The sequence below is a fragment of the Prionailurus viverrinus genome, chromosome A2 (genome assembly GCF_022837055.1).
Source record: "Prionailurus viverrinus isolate Anna chromosome A2, UM_Priviv_1.0, whole genome shotgun sequence".
NCBI classification, from domain to species: Eukaryota; Metazoa; Chordata; class Mammalia; order Carnivora; family Felidae; genus Prionailurus; species Prionailurus viverrinus.
In genome coordinates, this window is record NC_062562.1 from 166,678,475 (window position 1) to 166,706,314 (window position 27,840).

The window sequence follows — 27,840 nt, forward strand, 5'->3', positions numbered from 1 at the left end:
GAGCTCTTGGTTGAAGAGGAGTAGACGGTCACCAGTGGTCAATGGGAGAGTATTGAGATTGATTAGTGATGTCCAGACCATCACTGGAAGCTCTTTCTCTACCCAGTCCCTTACAGGGGGACAATGGCTCATCGCCTAGGCCAGTGGACCCGGAGCATTATTAAGTACCTCCTTGTTAGCGAAGACACAGCTACCTAACAGACTGATCTCCTATGGTCAGGAGCCAAGGCTCTCCCCCATGAAACAAGATCAGCCTGACCCAAACAGTACACGTGGTCGAGCTGCATCCTTTAGAGCAGAAAGCAAATGGCCCACGAGTTCAGAACAGAGCATGAGAGTGGGCTGGGATCATGGGAAGGTTCCCAAGAAGGTGGGGCTTGGACGGGATCCTTGGAGCGGGCTTTAGGTTGGCACACAGGAGAGCGTGCGGTCCAGGGCAGGGAGCAGCCCGAGCCGGCGCTCGATGTGGGGTAAGTCAGGAGGCCGACCCGGACTCCCAGCCCGTGGGAGAGCCCCGGCGGTCAGTGGGCACAGAGGGACCCCTGACTTGGAAGCACCTTCCGTCCATCCAGAGGCCATGTGCCACAACATCCCAATCCTGTTCTTTCCCTGTGGGATCACATGACGTTAGAACTTTTCTATACATAGCTAGAGATGCACGTGAGGTTACATATTCATCTCTGAGAGTCGGGAAATACGGTGTACTTCAAATCCCTGCCCCCCAGCCCTGGGTCCAGAGGCTTCCCTTATAAAACAGGAGACGGTGAAGGAAATAAATAAGGAAGGGTCTAGAGATGGGAGAAGAAACAGATAGGAAAAGCACCAACGGGGGCTGTGGCGATTTGCCCTGGCCAAGAAACGTGGTTAGGGCCGCGGGGGTCCCTTCCCACAGGCCCGGGGGTCATTCCCACCGTCTCCCTGCCAGTTGGTTTTCCCCTGGGTGCCCATGAGATGCACTCACATGCCACAGGACACACTCAGCCCTGGAACCACGGACCGCGTTGGGTGCCCAGGGAGCCGAAAGCCCAGCAGGCCGAGCTCAGGCCTGCTTATTCACGAGAGGGAGAGAAGTGGTAAATTAAAAAGACGTAGACGCGGAGAGACTAGGACACAGATGCCTCCATCAGGGCTCAGGGGAAATCGTAGAGCTAAAAAGAAGGGAGCAGAAAGGGCCCGGGTCCAGGCGGCGTATGAGGACCCACAAGAGCCACGGGAACCCCAGCTCTGATGGCGAGCGTAAGAACCAGCGAGATGCCGGCGGGAAGAACACGGCGAGCCTGTAACACAGCGGCTCTTGTCGGGCTGCCATTGGGACATCAAGTAACCCCGCGCCTCGCGGGCGACAGTGGACGCCTCTCCTGAAGTGGGGCGTGTGCCCTGAGAGTGTCGCGAGCTCCTGGTGGATTCAGCCGAGTAACCAACCAGTAACCGCTTGTTTGTCGCAAATCCCGCCCCCGTCCCTGTCGGAGCATGGTCTAGAAAGAGAGCCACTCTGGACAGTTTGGCGTATTCTGCGACAGAGATTCTTGTCAGTGGAACAGGAGGGCCTGTTCCAAAGAAGTAGGTCAAGGGAAAATGTGGCCTGCCCACGCGGATGGCGTCCTTGACTCGTTCCGTTTTCCATGCCGGCCCTGGAGTCCAGTTACTTGGACACTGAAACTCATGAGAACCCTTAAGTAAACAGCAGAGTTTTGTCATTTCCTTCCACGAGGAAGATCCAAAGGGCAAGAAGATAAGATGATTTTAACAGATGCTGGATGGAGGGAGGGAGGAGTGGGAGGACGGATGAGTAAGTGGACTGGCCATCTCCAGGTTTGCTCTGACCCCCTCTCCCTTCTGTGTCTATATCTGAAGACCCCGAGATGGGCTCCGTAACGTGCAGGGCCCAGTGCGGCGTGAGGACGTGGGGCTGTGTGTCCACGGCTCACGACGACAGTCGCGCACAGGGCCCTGGCACGTGCCACACTCTGTGAAGCCGTCCCGGTGGCCCTCCGTGGCCAGACTTCCGCCTCCTGCCCCAACCCCCGTCCCCGTCAGCAAGTTTTCCGGAACACCCCCTCGCGTTTCCCCACACCCGTTGCCTCCTACCACAGCCTCTGAGGCCAGACCGTGCTCCTTTACATGTTTGCTTCTCTGCTGGGCCCAGCGCCCTCCTTCTTCAAGCCTGTCCGCATGCTGCTGCCACAGTAGTTCTGTCCGCTGATGGGTGGACGCCATCCCCTCCAGAAATGCAGAGAAAAGACCTTCAGAAACAATCAATTCTCCCACCCTTGCCACTTGAGATTTCTCTCCAGCATGAAGTTTCCGTGGCAGACGGGAACGCAGGTGCTGGAAAAGCAGGTGTGTGCAGGGCACCTAAATGTCACCCCTTTGGGGCCCCCCAAAGATCTGAAAACTATGACCCTACCGACATGTCTCGTTTCGTGATGTTTTGTTTTTTTCACCTAATGGCACCAGAGGTGAAGGCTTTCCCGAGGGAAGCGATCCGTCTTCGGGAAGGGCTCCCTGCGCTGTATGCAGCCTGTCGTGGCCAAGGTCGGCCTGCGGGCTTATCGTTGGCCCAGAGCAGCCCAGACCATGTTTTATGGATATTGCAATGATAAAGTCCGACGCCTTTTGGCCGGTCCCTGGGCCATTGATCTAATTTGCAAGCCATTAACATTCAGCCAGAATCAGTAATGAGGCCCCGGTCACAGCAGGCTGCTAAGCCGACCCCCGCCCCCGCCCCCCCGAGCCTGGGATGTATCCGTAGTAATTGTACTGAAAAAGCTACTAATTCCAATGTAATCGCTAATCTGGGTCATAGTTAACATCAATAAACAATTTCTAACGTGGGCAGGAAGGCTTGTTTTGGGGGGGTTGCAGAAGAAAGTGGGAAGGCAACCCTCCCCCCTCCCACACTGGGTCCCTCACTGCCCGGGACAAGATCCGAAGGGGGTCGCGCAGCTGTCCTCCAGCCCCCGCCTCTGCAGGGATCCCCCGGCTCTCGGCCTGTCCCTCTGGGCTGCCCCCCCCCGGCCTCACCACTGGCCCCCTGGGCTCATCTTGTCCCCATCCCCATGGCTCCCCCGTATCTGTCCCCACTTAACTGACGAACGTCACCCTTGGGGGTTCGTTTCTTGCAGCCTAGAATTCGGCTCTTAACAAGTGCTTATGGCGTTTTGGTCTTTTCTGGTTTTCAGCTCGCTCTGTTTGCGAGGTTGAATTTAAGCTTCGGATGGAGAGACTCAGCCTCAAGATGGTTGTGGGTGATTTGCCCAAGGTCACTCAGCAGGCTGGAGGCACGGAGAGAAAACTCAGGGCCAGCCCCAGGAAGGCGGGGTGGGGACCCACCATGCCCCTCCAGAGGGCCTTTCTGGCACCGGGGCCAAGGCTCTTTCCTTCCCTGTCTGTGCTGTCCCTAACGTGCGGCCCTGTGCTCTGTTCCTGCCTAGACCTCCCCGTTCAGATCCTCAAGCCCGCGACCTTCACCGACACGGCACACTACCCCTTGCTCCTGGTGGTGTGAGTATTGTCGCCTCTTTCTTTCTCGGGGTCCTTGCCGGGGTGGGGGGCTCAGTAACAGCACGGAAAACAACCACCGCGCCCATAGGAGATGGCGAGCTCGAGAAAGGAGGTTGCAACCTGCAAACTGAAGGCAGGCTGGCTGCCAGCAGGTGGCAGGCCACACTCACAAGTCGGGGAGCCACCCGGTAGAGGAAGGGGGGCTCGAGCCCCAAGCCCCGATCCACTCCTGCTCGGGGACCAGGCCCAGAGGACGTACAGCAAAGCTGGTCCCGCAGGCGGGCAGCACGTTACAGGACAGAGGCCTTCTGAGCACCGCCCCCCCCCCCGGGCACAGGTCCCCCAAGAAGTGAGGGGACGGGGGGGGGGGGGGGGGCGGCGGGCACAGCCGACCCGCTGGCCTCCCCAGCTGGCACCAGGGTGGCAGGGCCTGAGCAGCAAGCTGCCTTGAACGCTGCTCCTCTGCCAACAAGGACTTAGTTCAGACGTTTTGTTTGTGCGTGAATGAGCCCTCTGGCGGGGTCTGGAGAACAGAGAGCCGCTGTCACCACCGCTGAGGGGGTCCTGACCGGGGACAGCACGCTCTCACGGGCACCTCAGATGCTGCCCAGCTGCCCTGAGGCTTAGACAGGGGCTGGCCTGTGCCCCCGCGGGGATGAGGCACACGCCACCAGACGAAGCACTGTCCCCACCCCCCCCGGGGTTCCTTCAAGGCAGGGGCACCAGGGAAACGCTGACGAGGCTCCGGCCTGGCCTCTTGGAGCCACTGCCCCCGCGGTGACCGGAAAGAGTCCGGGAGAGAGTGGGGCCGTCCGCGGTGCTTTAGGAGTGAGCGGGGTCACCCAGGTCCAGTGACCTGATCAGCCCTGCGCTCCTCAGCCGCTCCTGTCCTCGGGCCTCGGCCCTCACACACGTGCCCGCCGCCTGGACCCCTCGATCTGGTGCCGTGTCGCAGTCACCCACCCCACCGTCTGCGCAGCCTTGGCACGCTGCCCACGGCCACACACACCCCTCTCCCACACGCCCACACCACACATCTGCCTCTCTCACACACACCCCAGACACACACCTCGTAGGTACACACGCCCCTGCATACACACTCCTCAGAGGAGTGTAGGGGAGGAGAGGGGGGAAGCCCAGGGGAGGGGGATGCGCAGGGGGAGGGAGGGGGACGCGCAGGGGGGAGGGGAGGGGAGAGGAGTGCGGAGCGCAGGGGAGGGGGGAGCCCAGGAGCGGGGAGGGGAAGGGAGGGGGGAGGAGGGGAGAGCGCAGGGGAGGGGGAAGAGCGCCGGGCCACAGCGCATGCGTGAGGCAGGGCCTGTTTTGCAGGGACGGCACCCCCGGGGGCCAGAGCGTGGCCGAGCGGTTCCAGGTGAGCTGGGAGACGGTGATGGTGAGCAGCCACGGGGCCGTGGTGCTCAAGTGCGACGGCCGCGGCAGCGGCTTCCAGGGGACCAAGCTCCTGCACGAGGTGGGGCGGCGGCTGGGCACCCTGGAGGAGAAGGACCAGACGGAGGCCGTGCGGTGAGGCCCCCAGGGTGGCGGGGTGCTCAGAGACCATTCGGAGGGCGGGGGAGGACAGGGGAGGGCAGGGGAGGTGGGCGGTAGGTGCGGGGGCGAACAGGACCCAGGAGCGTCTCCCCTCCTCGCCCTAAGGACAGTGGGAAGGGTCCGAGCGCAGCGACCGCGTGCGCTGCTGTCCCGGGAAGGACTCAGGGGCCTGTGTGCCAGTCCTGCTGAGGCTGGCTCCCACGCAGGAGGGTGGATGGGAGGGCCATGGACTTGGGCGGCACCGCGCTCCTCCCCGTGGAGGGTCCAGGGCACAGGCTGACACGCTTTCACCGGGGGTGCCATCCCATCCCCCACATGCCTCCCGGGCTCGTGCTCCGCGGTCTGGACAGTTCACTTTCCAGACTCTTCCAGACGGATCTCGGATCTCTCTAGGTTCTGAGAAGGCTGGTGGCCCGTGGCGGGGGGGCAGTCGGATCACTTTTGAGTGACTGGGACGTGAGTGATGAGTGAGTGGTGCCCCCTGCTAGGGGCGGGTGAGGACGCCCCCTGGCTGAGGACGTGATATGTCCAAAGCCCTGTAAGTGCCCCATGGAAAATGCAGAGAGGGGGAAGCTTCTGAGGTCGCCTCCGGGATGTTTTTGCCAGGGAGCAGGCACACCATGGCCACCGAGCTTTAAAAATAAAGAGCCATTAGGGGCCCCTGGGGGCTCAGTGGGGTCGGACTTCAGCTTGGGTCATGATCTTGCAGTTCATGGGTTCGAGCTACGCGTCGGGCTCTGTGCTGACAGCTCGGAGCCTGGCGCCTGCTTCGGAATCTGCGTCTTCTTCTCTCTGCCCCTCCTCTGCTCGTGCTCTGTCCCTCAAAAATAAACAGTAAAAAAAAAATTTTTTTTAATTAAAAAAAATAAGGAACTGTATTGGCTCTGAAATCTAGAGTGATGGTGGCCTCGGGACGGATGGACACACAGACCTGGCCATGCCACTCAAAGCCCGGCTCTCCCCGTCCCCCTGCTCAGCTGGCCGGGAGGGCATCACCTGGAGTGACTCTCCTCATGCCTACAGCATGGCTACCAGGAGCACCTCATTCCGGGCCTCTCCGTTCGCCTCCAAGAGGTTGGGGAGCGAGCCACCTCCAGAAATTTCCAGAAAGGAAGGGAGGAGCCTCCCCAGAAGCCCCCAGCCAACCTCTCCTTACGTGCCCCTGCCCCAGAACCCGTCACCGGCGAGAGAGAGGTGTGGGCCGTCACCCTGAGACCTAAAGGGTCCCCCCATCCCTGCTGGCGGGGGAAGGAGGGTGGACAGCCACGTGGATTCTGTGCGGGAGGGGCGGAGCAATGGGGGCGGGGCCAGCCAGCAGGTGTCCACCGAGGGAGGCCCCTCCGGAAAAGGGAAGGGGCGCGGCGGGACTTTGTCAGCAGCCCTCTCGGATGGTAGCAGGGCCTCTGGCTCCAGGGGCCCCGGAAGGAAGGACGCAGTGTCCTTCAGGCGCACCCGCGGCCCGCACCCCTGCAGGCGCCTGGCCGTGTCTAGCCTCTCCCCTCTGAGCACAGGGACCAGAGAGCAAAAAGGCTGTTTCACACCCTAGGCGTTTTCAAAAGTAAGGAAATGATCCAGCCATCTGTTCAAAAACCAAGGCAGAACCGGTTCCAGAAAGACAGCATGTCAACCGACAGACCAAGCTTCCCAGCACCAGAATACACGAACTGATGAAAACCTTACAGCCACCTTAAGACACGCAGGAAGCCGAGGCCCAGGGTTCGCCCACGCCAGGGAGAACTCTGCAAGCCCTGTGTGCGGTCCGGGTCTGTATTTTCATTTCAGAGAGCAATCACCCCGTGGTATCAGAAGTCTGAGAGACCCTGAGGCTGGCCCACCCCTTCTGTGTTCTCCCGTCTTCGTCCACCTCGTGTCTTGTCCTGGAGCCCCACTGGGTCAGCAGCTGTCCTCGCAGCCGACGCGAGCGGATCCCCTCCCAGGCCCGGCCGCTGCGTTAGGGGAGAGGGCAGCCATGCGGCACAGGGCGGAACCACACTCACGCTCACGGCACAGGCTACAGAAGCAAACAGCCCTGCCTCGGGGGCTTCTGGGAGGAGGTGGCCTGTGGGCAAGACCTCAAAGGATTACTAGGGATCTGTCAGGCCGAACGCGGGAGATACACATTCCCAGCGGAGAACACATCGTGAGCGAAGGCCCGAGGCAATGCAAAGGCACTGCTGTTCGGGGCACGCTGAGCACCGGAACACCACCGTGTGCGTGGGCCGTGGGGGAGGTAGGACAGGGCTGGATTGTGAGATCCCTCCCACGTGGTCCTGAGGAGCTGCTGCTTGCCCTGTAGGAGCAGTTCCGCAAGAGGGGTTTTCAGCAAGGAGGTGGCAGGGTCAGCTTTGTTGTTCGGAACCGTGACTCTGGCAGTGGTGCAGCAAGTCGCGCGGGTCAGCGTCCTGGCGCTCAAACTGAGTCGTTACGGGGGGCAAACGGGTCACCGTGCAGTTTGCGGGGGCGCGGGCAGGGTCAGGGACAGCCAGTGAGGCTGCGGTAGCCACAGCAGGAGCAGCTACCGGCCCGGGAGAGAACCTCGGCCACGGGGAGGGGGCACCTGACGGGGGCCGTGCCCCCTGCCCGCCCCCTCCCCCTCCACTGGCAGAACCCACTAGACGCCAGAGGACACGGGAGCCATTGTGGCTGTTCCTAGGGCTCATCCTCGGAGGCACCGAGCTCAGCGGAGCCCCGTGGACAGTGAGCGAGGGGAAGCGGAAAGGAGGAGACGCCCGTGGGGACGAAGAAGGAAGAGGGTGGGGAGCCGAGGAACCTTCCCCAGCCCTGGCTGCTACGTGGGTGTGGCCTCGTGGCCCCCAGAGACCAGCCCAGCAGGTGGGGCGACTGCCCCTGGCTATCAGTGCCCAAGCTGTGGCCCACGGGGGGTCAAGGACAGACCCACCAGGAGGGCACGGTCCCAGCCGACTGGGCAGGACCACGGCGTCTGTGAGTGGGTGCTTTGGGGACCGCCAGGTGGCAAGGTGGGGTGCGCCTGGGAGGCGTTTCGAGGCAGAGTCCCCAGGCTGGTCAGCGAGTGCACGCGGAGGTAGGCAGGGTGCCCTGCCTCGGAGCCGGAGTCAGGAGCCCCCGCCTGTTGCACCGAGCTGGAAGAAGGCGCTGGCCATGTTTCTCCCCCCTTCCGCCACCGTTGCCCCCTCTTTCTTGCCAGATCCAGGCTCTGGCTGGGGGCTTCCCCCACTCTGAGGCAGCCGTGTGGACCGTGGCACCTGTGTCAGTTGGGGTCCCCAAGAAGGGTGCCAGCGTGGACTTAGCAGACGGTGTCGGCCAGGCTGTTTGCGAAGGATGCCGGGGTGGCCACCAGACTGCAGTGGAGTCTGACACCGTGGAAAGGGGAGGGGCTTGGAGGACAAAGCGGGTACAGGGGCTTCCGGTGGCAGCGAGGCTCTGAGAGTCCCTGCCAGCATGGCGGGAGCCCATCGCCGAGACAGGGCAGGATCCCATGCCAGGCAACCGGGCGTGGCCGTAGGGCCCCTGCCGCACTCAGTCCCCGGGTTGGGATGCTGTGGACGCCACGGAGGGTCAGAAGATGTGACCGCCGGTGGTCGGCAGCCCCCTCAGGGCTGCTTCTCTCAAGGGAGGAGGGACGGCATGCAGGGTGCAAACTTGTACCCTGTCCCCCCCACCCCGAAGTTCCACACCACCCCACAAACAGCCCCGCTCACCCAGGACCCCGTGCCGCCATCTCCCAGGTGTTCTCCCGTCCACACGGTTCCCACCCACCCTGACCAGCGCACGGCTCCCCCTCGGGTCCCCCTCGCTGCGCTAGGCTCCTTCAGCAGTGACCACACCACACAACGGACGTACGTCCCATCATGCCATATCATCAGTGCTGCTGCCTTGTCACCGTGTTAGTCCGCCCTCCCCCAGGAGATGATGCATCTTGAGGGCTGGAGCCCATCCCCCCTGGGCCTCTGCAAATCAGCAAGGAACCAGACTCAGAACACGCTCCATTAAGAAAGACACCCATGGGGCGCCTGGGTGGCTCAGTCGGTTAAGCGTCCCACTTCGGCTCACGTCATGATCTCGCCATTTGTGAGTTCGAGCCCCGCATCTGACTCTGTGCGGACAGCCAGAGCCTGGAGCCTGCTTCAGGTTCTGTGTCTCCCTCTCTCTCTCTGTCTCTCAGAAATAAATAAATGTTAAATTTTTTTTTTTAAAAAAGAAAGCACCCTGATGGGTTCTGCCTCTGCTTTTCACGAGGCCTCAGACAACCCCAGTAATAAAAAAAGCGCTACCTGCATGTGAAATCGGGCTCTCCTTAATTTGCAGTTCTACTATTCACCATAAAAAAATCATCACATGGGATTTGCTCGGTTGGTTAGTGAAAATAGAAGCACAAGATAATAAAAATATTTGGTATTGGAAAAACAACCACTCTTGGAAGACTCCAGAAAAATGAGGCTCATTACCAAGGTTTCTGGCATTTAGATCAAGAAGTGAGCGGCCAGGTAATTAGGTGAAGGGATTTCCAGACCCTGGGCCGCCTGTGGACTTGGAAGCAGAGCTGAGAAAGGAAATCCAAGGTGTTTTCCAAGTTGGAATGGAGCCCTTTGTGGTGCACATCGCCCACACCACACTCCGTGGTCCCCACAGACTGCCACGTGGATCCCAGCAAGTGTGATCTGGACGTCCAGCCATGGGGCAGCATCCTCGTGGGGCCCCCCGGCGGGCTGGTTGTGAAAGCTGGCTGAGCCAGAGCATCTCACGTGTGCCCAAATGCACGTCTGAAAATCCAGGGTTTGGGTCTCCAGGAGGAAGTCAGGGAACTTGCAGAAATGCCCCTGCTGGGTCCAGATACGTGGGCAGAACTCTGCAGCCCACGACCCAGTGTGTGTGTGTGTGTGTGTGTGTGTGTGTCCACCCGCACATGTGGACCTCCACATCCCGAGTCTGGCAGAGGTGATTGGAGGTCTATGGGGCTACCGTATGACGCCCGCACAACATTTTTCAAAAACAAGTTTATTAAAGTGCTGTTAGTCCCCAGGGCTGGAGCATCACAGTTGAGGTGTGTTGCCTTTTCTCTCGCTTGAGTAACTTTCTGTGGACCTACTTGTCGCATCTGTCCCTTGTTTCCAGATCCTGCTCACGCTGTTAGTATTTCTGTTCAAATGCCGAGACACATTCGTAACCTGTCCACTCCGGTTTTCTACTCTTTTCTGCTCCTGTGGGGCTGGTCGTCTCAAGGACCAGCTTCAGCTGTTTTCGCCACCTTCCTCTGTCAGAAAAGTCGGGGACATTGCTGCTTCAAGCTGGGCCCTCAGCCCCCAGGAACTTGTGTCCATTTACCTTGGACGTTGGCCATGGAAGCGTGGTGCTGACCACGGAGGACTGGCCTTGTCCTGGGACGCGGGGTGGGGGAGTCATCTTAAGGAAAAAAATTGTCTCTGAGGGCTGGTACCCAGAGTTTTAGACACCCTTCAGGCTGAGAAGGGCAGTTATCAGGGATGGGGTGGCTCCAGCCTGCCAGCAGAACACAGAAAACAGAAACAAAGGAATAATCCTCAAGAAGCAGATAGAAAACAGAAGGAGCAGTGCAGGGAGGGGCTCTGGCAGCGGGGTGTATGTGTGGAAGGAAGCAACTTGCAGAGATCCGGAAAGCAGCCGGTCACGTGCCAGCAGGTAGCAGGACTCCCGCTGCTGAATTAGGGCCCGGAAACCAGAAAGATTCCTGTCATTTTGTGGGGAAAAGGGTGACCGGGGAGAGCAGTGAGACTCTGGCAAGGGCAAGGCAGGACCCGGACAGCGCCGGGCAAGGCAGGAAGCACAAGGCAGGGCTGAGTCTGCCACCAAGCAGGTGCAAGACAGTGACCCCCACCCGGGAGTTGGGGACAAAGGACATTGCAGGTGGATTGGGAACCCGGCACTGTGACTCCAAGCACAGAACCAGAGTGTCTGTTCTCCAGGCCAACCCCGCAGGACGCGCCCAGAGTCTGGGGTGGCTAGAAGCCACATGGTCCAAGCGAGGGGCAGACTGGAGCAGAGGACAGGGACCCCGCAGGGCCTGGTCTCCGGATCGGCATCAGCTGCTTTGCATTCCTGGCTCTCGGTCGGCCAGTTTTACACACCCGGACAGCTCCTGTGAGGGCACTTTGAGGTTTCTAACATGGGCAAGCTACCTGTGCGCTGAATAGAGAAAAGCAACAATTACCTTCGAATTCCAGTACTTCCTTTGATTTACATGGGGGGGTCTTCGTGCCTGAAATGGTGGGAAAGCACGGCTCTGGGCCACCATGCAGGTGCACAGTCACTCAGCCCTCTCTTCTTTGGCCTTGCAGGATGATGCTGAAGGAACAGTACATCGATAAGGCGCGTGTGGCCGTGTTTGGGAAGGTGAGCCTGTGCCCAGCACCCATCCCATCGAGAGCACTGCCATCACCCAGGCCCAGTGTGATTTGCTCAGAACGTCTCTCGGCCGGTGCTATAAGAGCAGTTACGTTTTTTTGAGAGCGAGAGGTTGGACGCTTAGCGATTCCAGCAAGGGGAGCCACCATTCGGCCAGCTTATTTATTAGAGTTTCATTCTCTCTGTTATCTAGAAGGAAAGAAAAAGAAGCCAGATTCATTCGGTTCCTAGTTACTTTTCTTATGCAAGCCCGCCATGGTGCCTGATGTGGTGCCCCAGGAAACGAGGGAACGCAGGAGCCTTTATTTCCGCGTATCTTTATGTGCACTAGTCAGGTTAGCTGACATGGAAAGAGTAGGCAGTTCACGTTCCTCAGGGTGGCCCAGCTGGTGCTGTGCAGGTCTGTGGGGGGCCACCTAGTATCACCTGGGCACACGCCCCCCCCCCATTCTTAGACAGCCTGGATCCATGAGCCTTAGACTTCGCAAGGCACAGGCACAGATGGATAGACACAGATCCATCGCCCCTCCAAGGGGACACTCAGAGCACAGGCCCTCGGGGAGCCCCTCAGTGACCGCAGTGCAGGTGGAGACTCGAGCGGTAATCGGGAATCACAGGACTACCTCTAATGTCCTCGCCTCCGGACCTTCCGTGCCCAGCGTTCTGTGGGGCCAGTGTACAGTTGAGACGTGGCACCACTGGGCGGGTGACCCCAGACACCCCTCCCACACCCCTGCTGGCACCACCAGAGGTGAGGCGGTAAAGGGGAGGGCCCAGGGGCTTCTCTCTCAGGCGCAGCATTCTGGAGCTTCATTCCATGCTGGCGGAGACCCACTCACTGCCCGAGAGGGGCTCAGAGCCAGTAGGATCATCTGTAAGCGTAACTCTGGGCGTCGGCATCTATCACCCACCCGCACCCACCTGGGAAAGTTGCTGCCCTACGGACTGCCTGCCGGGTCACGGCCCCCGGCCTGGGCCTGTCTCTGTTCAGTGCTTGCCCCTCCTCAAACACTCACACAGCCTCTTGAGACGGGCTTCTTTCACTGAGCAGTATGTGTTTAAGGCTCTTCTCAGGGCTCCATAGCTCGTTACTTCTCTGCACGGAGTAATAGCCACGTACCACAGCCCATTGGTCCGTTCACCGACTTGCAAGTTTTGGCAATTATGAATGAAGCTCAGGGAACCCTCCACGTGCAGGTTTTTGTGCGGATAAAAGTTTTCCCCTCCTCTGAATAAATACCAAGGAGCACGATTGCTGGGTCACAGGGTAAAAAGTGTGTTTAGTGTCGTAAGCAATCCCCACGCTGCCTTCTAAAGTGGCTGCCCTGTGCGGCATCCCAGCCGGCAGTGAGTGAAGGTTCCCTGTTCCACGTCCTCACCAGCATTTGGTGTTGTCAGTCCACACTTTTTTTGAAAACAGATGGCAGAATGACTTTAAGGACTTCCAGATTCCACTGACAATGAAAATTATTAACCAGAAACCAAAAAGACACTTTTACTGTCATTAAGATAAGACATTCGTGTTGTGTTGAAGGAACGCTATTAAGTTATAATGTAACGAGCGTATGGGTCATAACGGTTAATTCTACAGTGACTTTGGCACAGCACGGGCTACACACAGAGTCTCCGTCAGGTGTATGGCTCCTTCACACTCGATCCTCCCACCCAACACACACACATTGATACACCCACACACCCACATGCACAACACATACACCCACACCCCCACACACATGCCTTCCCATACAGAACACACAGACCCCCCCCGTGTACACTTATGTGCACACTCATGCACACACAGTCACGCACATACACAGACTCACACACACATACTCCCTACACACACACACACACACACACACGCCCACACAACACCGTTAGCAGCCCCCATATCCTTAACATACCTGGCTGTCTCGAGCCCGCGCCCCTGTCCCTTCCCACCGCCGCTCATCACAGCATCTCATCTGTGTCCCGCTCCTCTGGGATCTGGAGACAGAGCACATCTGAACCAAGCAGCTTTGAAGGTGCCCGTGGCAGATAGCCTGTGACGTTTCACTCTCCCTGGAAGGCCCGCGTTCAAGCAGGGGCCTGGCGTGCCAGCCCCAAGGTTGAGAAGGACCTGCCGTGCCCCCTGTCGGCCCTGAGCCAGGCACTCTGGCCGACCAGCCCCCGGGCCCTTTGACACAGGCTCCTTGTTGGCCCCTGACGGTCACCTCACGTGGCTGGGTCCGCTGGAGTCGGGAAGGCAGCACGAGGCACTGCAGGAATATGCTGGTTCGGAAGGGGCCTGACGAGAACCTCACGCGCAGCTCCTGACCCGCGACCGCAGCTCCCGTCACGTGGCTCCCACAACCCCAGGCCCACAGACGGGAGGAGTGCCTCATGCAATATCTAACTGGCAAGGTGTTTGCCTCTCATCCTTTTTTGCTTTTTGGCAGAAACTACATGACAGTGGCCGCTGAGTCGCTGACCTACGTCGGAGGCTGTTGTCGTGACGGAATCCTCGACACGTTGCCCACTTGTCCCCCTTTCTGTCTCTCGCAGGACTACGGCGGGTACCTGAGCACTTACATACTCCCAGCGAAGGGTGAAAACCAGGGTCCGCTTTTCACCTGTGGCTCTGCTCTCTCTCCAATAACAGACTTCAAGCTCTACGGTAATGGTCTTGACGCGACGAGGCCCCCGCACGGCCCCATGCCTCCCGTCCCGCCACACTTCCCCTGCCTCCCTTGCTTCGTGCACCCGCGGTGGGTGGGAGGCGACCCGGGCTAATGAGAAACCTGGACAGAAGCCTGGGAAGGGGAGGGAGGGCTTCCAGTCACTTGTTTGGATGAAACCGGTCAACCCCCCGAGACCCGTAAGTCACGTTCCTGACACACGAGACCAGGAGCTCGAGACCCACCCAGGGGTCCCCTGGCCGACCCCTCCCCGGTGCCCCATCTCAGCACCCGGGACCCCGTGGACTGTGAGGACCTCTGACTCCTGCAGCCGAAAGGCTCACAAAAGACACGTTGACAAGGTGCTCTAATGCCGACTTGAACTTGTAGTCCCAGCACTGCCCCCCCTCCTTCAAACACGTAATAATTTAAAATTCGTTTTCCCATGGGAATACATGTAACGTATTTCAGATTTTTTTCAACTCAGACTTTCTTAATTTTTTTAATCATGCGGGTTCAAAGGTGCCTGACTCGGATGCACATAAATGTACCATCCTGCACCTTGATTAGGTCACAGCCCCAGGTGGGGGGATCCTCCAGTGCCGTCTCCACTTAATTAAGGGTGTCCCTGTGACGCCTGGGTGGCTCAGTCGGTGAAGCGTCCGACTTCGGCTCAGGTCACGATCTCACTGTTTGTGGGTTCGAGCCCCGCGTCGGGCTCTGTGCCGACAGCTCAGAGCCTGGAGCCCGTTTCGGATTCTGTGTCTCCCTCTCTCTCTGCCCCTCCCCCACTCATACACATTCTTTCTCTCAAAAATAAACAAACAGTAAAGAAACAACACCGTCAAGTGAACATTAAAAAGAAAATGAAAGATCCCCCCTGCCCCCTGCAGAAGTGTTTGGTGCTTCCTCCAGCCTGACTTTGCCGACAGGCAGACGTCAGACCCTCGCCCAGGACCGGACGCAGACATGCCTAGTGTTTAAAACCAAACAAAACAAAAACAGAAAAAGAGCAAATCCTGATGGCAGTCTGCTCTTTGGGATCTGTAGCCTTGCCTGTATTTGAAACAAAGTGAGGGGTTATCCTGCTCACGGGGTTTCAGAGTCACTGTTTCACACGGTTGAGGTTTTGCTGTATTGCTTAAAAGCCGGCCACCAACTCTAAGACACTCGAATGTTACCGGGGTGCTGTCTTATTAACTGCGTGAAGCCCCGCAGGCTGAGGCGGTGTTTTAGAAACAAACGTTTGCCCTGAAAGTGTGGGTGAGCCCACCCTCCCTGCCCCAGCCCCCTGCCAAGGGCGTCCCCGCATCGGGGGGCTCGGTACCGGCTCCCCTCGGGTAACCCTGCCCCCCTCTTCTCGTTTCCAGCGTCTGCGTTCTCCGAGAGGTACCTGGGCCTCCACGGACTTGACAATAGGGCATACGAGGTACATGTGGGCAGGATGGGGAATCGGGCGAGCTCGGGCCGCCCCTCCGGAAATCCTCTCTCGCGCCCCCCTGGCCCCCGGCCCAGTTCTGGGACCCACGCCCCCTGCCCGGGCCTGCTGGGCTCCCCCTCTCCCCCACCAAACTCGCTCTGAGAAAACCTTCCACCGGGCCGTGAACGCTGGTGAGCAGGGCCTCTCCCGGGTCTGTCCGCTTTCCCTTTCTGGCACCCGAGAGGCAAGGAGGGGGGTTAGGAAAGTCTTCGGACGGACAGAGGGTCTGTCCCGGGATCCACGGTCGTCGGCACGGGTGACTGCCGGTCCCCTCATCCAAGGCTGGTTCTGCTTTGGGGAGATAAACCCCTGGTTGGGCTACAGAAAAGTTCTCCAATACCACCTGCCAGGCCATAGCCACCGAAGTGACTCAGTGCAGGTGTCACCTGGGTGTTTCTTCAGCGGGGTGAGGGGGGCATGAGGGGGAGGCCGGACTTCTGTTGCCCGGAGGACCTGGCTTCAAAGCTGGGATTTGCGCATGGACCACGGGACTCTCTGGCCGGGGTGTCATCTCCCAGTGGCACCGGCTGAGATTGGTGGCCCTCTGGGGCCACCTGCCGTGGGCGGAAGGGAGCTCTCCTGTGCCCTCTTCTCTTCCACCCCTTCCTCCTCCTAAGAGGAGCTCATGCAGGGAGGCTTCTGGGACGCTCTGTGCGCTCCCCTCCCCTGCGAAGCCCCCGCTTCTCCCGGGACGAACACCTCGCTGGCTGCGGTGAGGCCCGCTAACTCTGTCCCCTTGCCCTGCCCGTGCAGATGACCAAGGTGGCTCATCGAGTGTCAGCCCTGGAAGAGCAGCAGTTTCTAATCATTCATGCAACCGCTGACGGTGAGGATCGGGGACGCTCATTCCCTGCATCGCCCCTGATGGTGTGCTGGGTTTAACCCGTACTGTCCTCTTTTTTGTTTTCTTTAACAGAAAAAATCCATTTCCAGCACACGGCGGAACTCATTACACAGCTAATTAAGGGGAAGGCTAATTACAGCTTACAGGTACAGTATTCGCACACCCACTCTGTTCCACGCTTGGAGAGACACATTCTTCTCGTGGAAAAGGAACTGATTGGTATTCTGTTCATCCCGTGTCTGCAGACGCACCCGTGTCGCGGCTGTCAGAGACAGGCCGGGACACGTCGGGCCAGACGAGTTAGCGCGTGCTTATTTTCTCCACTAATTGATGCTGATGGCTCGGTTCTACACTCGAGCTGTGTGCAAAACCCCTGTAGCACCCCCCCTCCCCACCCAGTCCCTCGGTGAGCAAGGTCAGGACAGCCACCACACCGCCACGGTGAGGCTGGTGGTGTCCCTGGCGGGTGACAGTGGGACTGTTGTCCCAGTGTTGACCAGAGCAGCATCCTGGGGGCCTTGGGGGGCTTTACACGTGCAGGTCCTGAAGCTTCTCTCACTGGCCTCCTGCCGGACAGTACCACATGTTAACTAAATTCTGGAGGAATGTTCCAGAATCATCTGTGGCTGAGCAGCCGTTAGAGTGCTACCCTTCCATGAAACGTACTCACAGCCTCGTTTTCCCTGGCATCCAGTAGTGGCCCAGCAGCTCAAGGCTGGCCTTTTTCCAGCAATGCACAGTGCTGCTTCTGGAAACATCTTCCGTTTCCTTCTCGACCAGGGGTTCCCTTTGGCAAAAAAGACCCCGATGGTCTTTTCACATCCAGGGATCAATGGGAGATTTCCTCCCCTAAGCACCCATCAGCCCTCAGACAGCACCGGCCCCAGCACCGACCGCTGCCTGCCTTCTGTCTTCAAGCCCCTGGCCTTCTGGCATCGCTGTCTTGTTGGGGGGACGCGTGTGTCCCTGCAAGGAGGGGGCTTGGCCTGAGCTGCTGAAGGGGGAAGAGAGGACTTGGTTAATGTGACCTCTGAGCTCACTTTGCAAGTGTTCAGATCGTAGTGAGTTTGATAGCTGCCAGGGTGTAAATACATTTTATGCACCTAGCGCAGCCATGGTGGGTTACAGGGTCAGTCTCCGTGTGCGGGTGTGGATCGCTCGCCCAAGAGGCAGACTAAGCGAAATCGGCAAGCTTTTGAGCAATATGCATTGTAGACCACACTCGAGACAGCGAAAGGGATCCACGCCCAGCACCGGGCCTGCAGGCACAGCAGAGGTTTTCACAGATCCTCAGTGAATTTGCAACAGTAAGCAACTCCAGAAAAGGGCACAGGGACAAGGGACCCGGGTAGGAAGAGACGTGCCTCCTGCTCTGTGTCCTTCTGTACCACAGACATTCTACCGTATACATAATAGCTCACTCCCATCAGTAATAACTACTCGAAAGTAACGGTGAATGCCCGCCTCCAGAGACACAGAGGAAGACAGGATTCAGAATGCGGGAGGCAGCAGGTGTCACGGGAAGAAAGTGGGCTTCCAGGTCAGCGAGACTTGGCTTTGAGTCCCTGCCGGAACAGGTGCCTTTGCGTGGAAATGGTGTGGCGCCTCTAGGATATGGGGACGGCCATTCACATCGTCTTCTTCGCGTTCCCCGTGTCCTGGCCTCGTTCTAAATGCTTCAGGGAGCATAACGGTTAATTCCCACAAAACGAAATGAGCCGGATTCGGTCACGGTAATCATCTCCACGTAACACAGCAGGAAACTGAGGCCCAGGAAGGTTACCTGCCCACGGTCAGAGGGCGAGCCAAACGCGGGTGGCCGGGCCCCAGAACACAGCAGCAGGATCCGGCCTGTGAGGGTTGTAGAGAGAGCACAGAAAGCTTCCCATGTCTTTGGGGATCCTGGGCCCTGGGGCCCTGGGCCGGAGCCTCTGTGGTCCCGGACCTCGGATCCGTCCTTGCTGCAAATGCAAACCAGACGGACGGCACAGACGGCACCGAGTCTGGTGACCAAAGCGTGGTCTAATTTAGGCACCCGGTGCCCTGAGTGCCCTGACGCCAGCACTGGAGGGGTTGAGGAAACCCATTGCTCGGGCCGACTCCAAGCCGCATGTGGTGCCCGGGCCGTGCTGAGTTTGGGGGGGGTGGGGGGCGACCACCCCAGCGGCGAGTAACCTGTCCCCGCCTTCCCCGCAGATCTACCCCGACGAAAGCCATTACTTCCACAGCGCCTCCCTGCACCAGCACCTGTACCGGTCCATCATCAACTTCTTTGTGGAGTGCTTCCGGATTCAGGACAAACTCCCCGCAGCCACAGCGAAAGAGGAGGAGGAGGAGGACTAACCCGGGAGCCGGAGCCAGAGCCAGCCCTGAGCACGGCGGGGGCTCCCCCTGGAACAGTGTGCGGCCGGGACCCCGCCCCCCTCTCCCGCAGAGGCCGGGGCCGGGGCAGCAAGTGTGATTTCCATAGCATGTGTCCCGAAGGCGGTTTTGCTTCAGAAACCAGCTCCTTCCCAGGCCGAGACGCATCATCGCCGCCGCCACCGCCGCAGCAGCATCGCCTCCTCCTGGCCCCAGGGTGACCGGTGCATCCCCCGGCCCCTCCCCAAGGAACGAAGGACGGACAGCAATGCAGAAATCGGCCCTTAAATCCCAGCTCTCCCGCAGTAGCGCAAAGACCCGCCCTGGCCAGCGGCCGCGTCCACATGAGCAGTTTTCCACCCTGTCTGATACACCCACACCATGGAAACGACTATAGCACAATTATTTTAGCAGTACTTGTTCATAGATCGGCTCGCTCCTTTCTGTAATTCGGAGATCCGGCATTGTCAGGGCTGAACCCGGTGTTCCCGTAGCTTCGCTAATGGTTAACCTTACGGAATTAATTCGTATTTTTCTATGGTTTTTACCTGGCACTGTCTCGGGTCACGGGCTGTCTCTCCTTCTTTGTGTCTCTCCTTCTTTGTGTTCTTTCTTGGCTTTGCTTTCTGTTCTTCGGTCCCCGTGTAGGCTTTGCACTTGTTTGGATAAAGAAACACATCAGAAGCAACGAACTGCTCTCTCCTCAAGATTGTCTTGAGACTTTGTGCAGAAATTTCAAAAACCTGAGGGGAACGAACATCCAGTACTATACTAAAAAAAAAAAAAAAAAAAAAAAAATCCTAAATAAAACTTCTTTCCCACGAAGCTGCATTGGGATTTGGCTCAGACTCGCACTATCCACGTATGTCTTGTAGCCTTTTTCCCCCTGATACCTTGTCAAGGCTTTTCAGATGGCATTTGGTTAAAAAAAGGTAAAGACTAAGGGTGGACTCCATCCCCAGGTCTGTGCGCGTGTTCAGGGGACAGGCCTGGGAAGCGTGGGCGAGGGCGGTGGCCTCCCGCCCCGGGGACGGCTCGGTGGCCCCGCCACCGTGCGCCAGCAGCCTGTCCACGTGTCACACACCCTCCGACGGGACGAACCCCCGGTGCTCCCGGTGTCTATTTCATTTCGTTGTATATAAAGACAGGATCGGGCCCCGGCCCTCCACCAGCTCATTTCGCCTGCATGCCGCCGCTCTGTGGCTGACCCGCACTCCCCACCAGTGCCAGTCGGAAATGCACCGATCACTCTTGTTTCCCTCGGAGCTCGTCGACCACCTGAACGGCAGTACTGATCTCTCCAGCGTCCGGTCCTGCCGGGGGGTCCTTGACATGCCGTCGGCAGAGATTTGTCCGCGTCGCTTTTCGGTGTTTGAGGGCGTGGGTCTCGTCTCCGTGAGTTTGCAATGCCAGTTGCAGTTAGCGCCATTGGAGGGTCTCCGTCACCGGATTTTTTCGGGTGAGACGTCGTCACTTGCGAAAAGGACCCGACGCGTGAGCAGCCGGACCGCTGTGAGTGCTACGTGACCGTGCTTTCGCTATTCTCAGCGGGCTTGACCGACTGCAAAGCCGACTAGGTCCGACAGGGGAAGCCAGCTGTGGCCGCGAGATCTGGCAGGAGGGGAGTGAGCATGTGGCATACTAGCGTTTGTTCATCCATGGAATAAAACATTATTTTACCACTCGGATAGCTCTTTCCTTGCTTATCCTCCACCATCTCTGCTTAGGAAGTGTGCAAAGCGTCACGTGTCTCAAGGTACTTACTGAGCCCCAACCATGGATGCCTGTCCCCAAGAGCCTGGTGGGCGGCAAATAAAAACCGCACCTGTCACAGTGGGGTACGCACGGAAGGACAGGAGCACTCAAATATGTCAAAAGTCCCAAACCAACCAGAGAAAATGAATTTCAGTCATGTCTTTAAAGTTTTAGGGTGAGGACACAGAGATACTCCCTAACACTAAGAGCAAACCTGGCTCTCAGTCGAGACCGCAGCATTGCCCGCTAGAAAACTAGGAAAGCCTCCATCTCGGTGGCATTCCCTGGCACACGGGCTGCCTCGCTCTCAGAGGTGTGCACGCGGGGGTGGGGGGCGGAGCTCTATCCTCACTGGCCTGAAAACACGCCCCTCCCTCTCCTGCCTGACTTAGCAGCATCCGAACGATGATTTTGTGAAGGCTTGATTGCCTTCTGGAAGCCCCGTTAAAGCCCCAGTGTCACAGAGGGACTGGAAAGGCATTTCAGGCCTCCTCTGGCCGTCTTCCATTAGCACGTGGTGTGAGTTTTTAGGATAATCACAGGAGACACCGGGAAGCCTGGTGAGATACTGGATACGCAGACGGAGGATGTCCCCAGATCATATGTAGACACAGAGCTCTGACCCCCAACCCACAGCCACCAGTCGGGGAAGCCAAGCCGCGGTCTGCAGCCACCAGCCCCAAACGGCCAGGCCTTGATCAACACCCGCCAGCTTCCCTCGCTCTCGCCCCCACCTCCAACTTAGGACTGACGGGGAAAGCCAAATATGCCCCCCCAACCAACCGCCTAGGATCCTGCTTCTGGTCAGCCCTCCTGACTTCCCCACGCCCACGGCCCCCAGCGGGGCGCACCTGACCCCCTTTTCCACGGTGCGGCTCCCCTCTGCCAGCTCGGAGTCCCTCCCCCCCCCCCGCCCCAGCACAAGTGATGGTGACTGAGCCCCGGAGCTCCGCACTCCAGCCGGCTGGGAGCTCGCGGCCCTGCTCTCTCTCACGCTGGTGGTGTCTTAGTCCGCTCAGGCTGCCGTGAGAAAACCCCACAGACGGGGCACTCACACAATAGGAATGTACTTCTCACAGTCTGGAGGCTGGAAGTCCAAGATCAAGGTGCCGGCTGATCCCGTGCCTGGTGAGAGCTATCCTCCCGGTTCATAGACGGCCGCCGCCATCTGGCTGCGTCCTCACAGGGCAGAGAGGGAGGGGCCGGGTGGGGGAGGGCGCTCTCTCTTCCTATCGGGGCGCTAACCCCACCATGGGGTCCCACCCTCATGACCTCATCTAAGCCTAACTTCCTCCCAATTACCCCACCTTGTAAAACCACCACCCTGGGGGTAAGATCCCAACCTACGAATTTGGGGAGGATACAAACATTCCGTCCCTGGCAGGTGCTCTTTGTTTAGTTTCCGGCTGGCAGAAAACGGGTGTTGGAGAGGAGTTGCTGAGGAGTGGGTGGGAGCCCTGGGGGTCAGGAGGAGGGAAGGAGGGGGAGGAAGGGAGAGGGACAGGGGCACGAGGGGAGAGAGGGAGGGAGGGGGTCCAACCCCGGGGATACTGCCTCCGAGCAGGGCTCCCTAGAGAGTCGGGATGGGCCCTCCTGCAAACCACAAGCTGCAACGCTGCCATCGGCCCCCGAGCCCCATCACTCACTGCACGGATCGGATCAGGGAGCTAGAGCCCAGGGGAGGCAAGGCGGCTGCCCCCCAACCCGGAAAGGCAGCAGCACTAGGTGCTTCTTCCCCTCACTGTTTTCTCGTGGGGAGAAGCTCCAAAGGCCAGGTTCCTGAGCCTCACGGGCGCCGCTGGGGCTCTCGGCCCCGCCAGCTCTGGGGGCCCAAGCCCCCGGCCAACACGGAGCCGGCCTCGGTGAAAACGGGTGTCAACGTCTGGGTTCCGAGCAAACCCCAGGTGGGGCCTCCTTGCTAGGAAGTCTCGCGTTGCATCAGCAGTGGCAGTTCTGGCGTTTTGTTTCCTGAGCTGGGATCTGGAGCGACACAGGGGAGCGGAGCGGCCCCAGTCAGCCGCACCCTCACAGTGCGGCCCTCGAGCTGTGGTGCTCACCAGAACCCGCGACGGCGCTCTGCAAAGTAGACCGGAAGCCCAGGACACCGACGCGCCCGTGTGCACCCGTCCGCACTTGAGAGGCACCACGCTGAACGCCGCGGCTCCGGCTGGTCCCCTTGAACCCAGAACCAACCACCTCACAGAGGCTTCCCATTTCCTGTGGGCCCGTGTCCGAACTCCTGAATCATACCTTACAGCGCCCCCAACCCCCAGGCCCAGTTTATCTCACAGACTTCCCCTCCCCTGACTACCCTGCACACACGGCCCGGCCACGCGGACAGGCTCTCCTCTCCCTGCACGAACCCCACACGCCGCTGCCCCTACACGCGCTAGCTGCCTTTAGCGCGACTTCCCCTTTCCCAACGATCCCCAGCCACTCGGACACCCCGGCCTGGATCATTCTTTCAGCGGCGGCCATCCTGTGCAGGCAGGGAGCTTAGCTGCTCACTGCCCTGTATTTACCAGATGCACTATTTACCATGACAGTCAAATATGTCCCCCAACATCGCCCCATGTCCCGTGGGGAACAACATCACCCCAGTTGAGAGTCAGATCTGTTTAGATGCGAGGCCAGGTTCACGGGCTAATTGAACAACTCTGCACTTGCCCAACCCTGGGAGGCGGCATCGCCTTGGACCTCACAGCCTACGTGTCTTACCTGCCTCGTCTTAGGGCCCAACCTTAGTGCACAAAGCCTTCCCTCGCTTCTGTTCTGGAGGGTGTCGAGAGCTCTATGCCCATAGAGAGTTTATTCTGACTCGTCAAATATCTGTTTGCTAGATCTGAAGCCCTGGGAGGGCTCTGCTTCTGCTGGGACTCCTGAGGCCTGACTCCCGTGACCAAAGAAGACTGCCGAGGCGACCGCGGGCCTCTCCAGGCTGGGCCGTTACAGGTACTGAAGCTTCTGCCTCGTCTCTGGGATCAGGCTGTGAGGACGCTCAAGCAGCCCCAGGTGAGGAGCTGAGGTCTCCCCCCACAACACCCAGGACGCACGAGGGCACCGCTTTGGAAGTAAGTCCTCCTGCCCCATCAGTCCTATGGAGGCTGGTGGCCGGAATCTGCCAGGCAGGCCACTCTCGAGTTTCCAACCCTTAGAAACGGAGCTGATAAATGAGCATAACTGTTCCCGCCACTGAGTTTGGAGTAATTTGTTACATGGTGTCCGATAATATAACCCTGACCGTCCCCCTTCCCGTTAGCTATGCAAGAAGCTGGGGACGCACGGGATGCCCCATAGATGCAGCAGACTCCCCGCCCCCCCCACCCCGGTCTGGCTAAGGGAGTGGCCCCAGGCATCAGACACCTGCTCAATCAGGAGACGTTGCCAGGTAGGGGGGAGCAGGCCGGTGGCAGAATTCCCACAGACACTTTCTACTAGGCACCCTCGTTCTTGTCTCCCTCTTCCTTAGAAATGGGCCCCCAAGTTTTAGCTGGGCCTGTGGACATGCAGAGGAAAGAAACACAACTTCCGGCCTCCTTTGACTAACCTCTGGCCGCTGAAATGCACGTGCAAATGCCAAGAGGCGGCTCCCACCATCCCACCTTAAGAGGCCACAGGTGACCACCGTGTCCCCTCACCGTCCTCTCTGTTCCCTCAGGGCCAAGCAGACACCCGTCCGTGACGTGGCTCCCACACATCGCTGCGAGCACAGCTCAAACCTCTAACGGGTGCTGCAGAATGTTTTTGTAAGGGCTGGCTATTCCAGACAACAAAGCCCTCGTGTTGGGCAAAGGCAGACGACATCACAGCCGTTCACTCTGCACAGAGCAAGGGCCGCGGCAACGATCTTGAAGAACATTTATCGAAAGCTTGCTTGGTTCCAGGCACGGTTCTGTGCACGCCACGTGGATCCACGTACAATCCTGACACAGTTCACACATCGATCTACAACGCCCTGTGATGCTGTGTTCTTGGCTGCATGTCGCAGACCAGGAAAGAGAAGGAACAGAGAGGTGCGGGCCCCGGCCCAGGTGAAGGAAGATGGCTGGCTGCCAGAATGAGGACCCTGCCACCACGGAGCTCCCCTCCAAAGGGAGCTCTCACTGGGTCCTAAGCCAGAGTTTAGCCCTATCTGGGCACAGGTGACCTGTGACCCATTGTGACCACCAAGCACTTGAATAATAGGTTTGGTTTTGGTTTGGGTGGTCCCGATTGGTTTGTTTTGGGGGGAAAGAGGACAGGAGGGGCCTTCTGCCCAGGCGCCCGGAGAGAAAGTGACTGGAAGGCTCTAACTCTGTGACAGGAGCTCAAGCCAGAGCTGACGGGCCCATTTCCCGGGAGAGAGGCAGGTGAGGAGCTTGGGAGGTGGGCATTCTCCCCACTTCAGCGGGGACCCACAGAGCATCCATCCAGTGACTCCTCCGGGGGATCCGGGGCCACCCTGGCAGCCCAGGGTCTGCAGCCCGTGCTCTGCTGGTCGACGTGGCCGGACCCAGGGTCGTGAAGGGCTCCAGAGGGGACACGCTGCCCCGTATGTCTGGACAGGCCACACACACAAGCGGGGTGGGGCATCTGTCCTGCCGTTCCCACGGAAGCCCTGTGCTGGTGTCTGTGCTGGGCTCTCTCCCAGGCACTCTTGGAAGGGTGTTCTCAGAAGGCGAATGTCCCAAATTAAGACAGCAGTGGGAGGAGCCAGTGACATATAAATCACTGCCATCCATGAGACCCCAGGGGAGCTTGGGGTCTCTACTGTCATGGGTCAAGTAGATTTCGCTGCCCGTATTCCTTATGGGGAGGGGGCACCTTAAAACCAAATATATATAGCAAACTCATTGACTAAAAATGCCCCAGTGTCCCCAAATTCTGCTTTTGAACGCAAGCAGATTGTTGGACTTTTATGCCTCCGATTATGTTAAGAAACGTATAGTTTCTAAATAACCATTTTTTACAGGCATCTTACTATTGTCTACAAGTCAGAATAATGATTTGTTGAATGAGCTATTCCTGCGCTCAGACGAAGAAGACAGCCCGTTGAGCTGGACATAGATGACCGTCTCGGCCGTGTGCTGGGAAAGCGCGTCTCCGGGAGAAAACCGTTACAAGCGCCCGTCTGTAGCGTTTGCGGATTTCTGTGCCGTAAATACTTCTATTGCCGCCAATTTCAGAGGGTCAACCTAACATCCCTGAAAACAGAGCTGGACCGCGACGGGCAGGATTCCTTCTTGCAACACCTTCTGTGAGGAGCGGCGAGCTTCTCTGGCCGCGGACCCTTCACATCTGGGGCCACCGTGGGAAGGGAGGGGGCGGGGCCCCTAGACGGGCCAGAGGATGCTTGCACTGGGAGAAGCTTCTGGCCGGGTCACAAAACCACACGCTCCATCCTGGCCGTGGTGTCCTCAGTGGCTTTGGGGAGGGGGGGGGGGGCGGTGATCTTCCACAGATGGACCCAGCATCTTGCCACCTGATGTCAGGCCGTCTGGGGACAGGGGGAGTCTTTCTTTCTTCTGTGTCAGACAGAGTGGGTAGAGACGGGGCGCACGGCGGCTGGGAAGAGGCGGGGATGACCTCCCCATGATGCGGGGGACGGAAAGAGGCCACACTGATTGTCCTCCTTCAGGAGCCAGCAGCGGACCGTCCGGGGGCCCCGGGGAGGAGCGGACAGCCGGGAATAAGCCTCACAGCGCAGCACCGGCTCCACCAACGTCACGATGCACCACAGCTGTCGGCACTTGAGCACAGACGTCACAAACATTCCTTCAAACATTCAGCCACTGCGCTCCGTGAACTCGTCCACCGCCTGACAGTGACCCCCCCTCCCCCCTCCCCATCTCATCACAGTCTGGGGAACTCGGTGCCACACGTGAGGACCCTCGGGCAGCCCTAAGGGGTGGCAGGAGGGGAGGAGCAGGAGGGGAGGAACAGACCCCCCCCCTCCCCCCGGCCAGCGGATTCCCCGACTCGGGCTGCTTCCCGGCTGAGAGCTGGGCTGTGAACGTGAACCAGAGTGTCCAGCCAAACCGCAGCCGCATGCCCGACCCTCAGAATCCAGACGATAAATTCTTGTGGGTTTTAGTCGGTAAATGGTGGGTTATTTGTTACACAGCATGGGCAGCCCATATGATCCCAAACGCTCGTCATCTGAGCCCCTGACACATGAGGAAGCCATCTGTCTGGACGCCTCGCTGGCCCCATGAGTGCCGGGGGCTGGTCGTGAGGCAGGCAGGCCCCCTGCTAAAATGAAAATTCCTCCCGTCCATGAAGGTGCGCTCAGGAGCAGGACAATCCAGATGCTTCCGAAGGTTCCGACAGGCCTTAGCGGAGTGCCCCGTGCAGGAGGCCCCCGCCCTCCCTCCGGCCCCCGGGGAACTTCTCCCGGGTCTTCACACACGAAACTGAAGGCCTTTCCACTTTAGAAAGTCGCAAAATGCACCCTCATGACAAGCAGGACAGGGCAAGCGACAGCACACAATTGGGTCTGAGCAACCAGCCGAGTGAAGCCACCGGCTGGGCCCGCGGCAGCCGGAGGCGGCCAGAGAAACGCAGCCCCCCCCCCCCCCCCCGCCGCTGCCCTGCTCCGTGTCGTGTCGTCCAGCTCTGACTCTGCAGGGAGTCCCCAGTCAGCTCTCTGTGACATCGGCTAGTAATGGTGCTTTTTTTGCCTGCGGTTTTCTATGGTTCCCGCGGAGAAAGGGGAAGACGGGGGGTGGGGGGGGGGGCGGGGGGGGGGGCGGGGGGCGCCTGCCGGCTTTGTGCCACGTTGCGTCAGGGCCTCACCACGCTGGGCACCAGGTGGCCACTGATAGGTAGCCAGGAATGTGATGGCAAACCACTGCGTTTGGTGGCTTACCCACCCCATTTCCCATCCCCCACACTCACTCAGGGCCAGTCCGCCAGCTGCCAGGACAGCTGGACGGATGCAGTTCTGTCCTCCGTGAGCGGGAGCGATGCTTGTGCCCGGCGTCCCGGGAGCTGCTTCGCGGGGGTGGGAGGGCGGTTAGAGGGGTTGGGGGGGCCACCAGGCCGGGTGCGAGGGCCGGTCACCTGCCCCGCAGAAAGGACAGCTGCAGTGAGGGGAGGCCGTGAGGACCAACAGGTGGCGCTGGTGTGCAGAACACGAACGTGGAGTCCCATGAGCGGGCTACTCTCTAGGTCTCTGCTGCCGCTGTGTGTCCTGGGCCAAGTGTCCTAACCTCTCAGAGCCTAACTTTTCTCCCTGGTGGAACAGAGACAGGCGCTCAGAGGGGACAATGATGTGAGCTATGGATGGAAATTCCTAAAGTCGTGCTTGGCCGGCAGTCAATAAAGTGGAGCTAATATTGTTCGGAATG

General features: G+C 59.1%; 1 protein-coding gene and 1 long non-coding RNA gene across 2 annotated transcripts in view; both read left to right on the forward strand.

Moving 5' to 3' along the window:
- Positions 1-18,870, forward strand: part of DPP6 (dipeptidyl peptidase like 6) — a 713,986-nt gene extending 695,116 nt beyond the window's left edge. The window contains exons 19-26 of the mRNA XM_047850332.1: positions 3,435-3,504; positions 4,834-5,028; positions 11,349-11,403; positions 13,960-14,071; positions 15,443-15,501; positions 16,306-16,378; positions 16,469-16,542; positions 18,593-18,870. Of these exons, the coding sequence (XP_047706288.1) occupies positions 3,435-3,504; positions 4,834-5,028; positions 11,349-11,403; positions 13,960-14,071; positions 15,443-15,501; positions 16,306-16,378; positions 16,469-16,542; positions 18,593-18,739 (785 nt within the window). The 3' untranslated portion in view covers positions 18,740-18,870. The remainder of the gene's footprint in view (positions 1-3,434; positions 3,505-4,833; positions 5,029-11,348; positions 11,404-13,959; positions 14,072-15,442; positions 15,502-16,305; positions 16,379-16,468; positions 16,543-18,592) is intronic.
- Positions 18,871-24,761: 5,891 nt separating this feature from the next.
- LOC125161157 (uncharacterized) lies at positions 24,762-26,413 on the forward strand. The gene is made up of 3 exons (XR_007150483.1): positions 24,762-24,861; positions 25,464-25,748; positions 26,130-26,413. It is a non-coding gene; the product is annotated as an uncharacterized LOC125161157 (long non-coding RNA).
- The last annotated feature ends 1,427 nt before the right edge of the window (positions 26,414-27,840 follow it).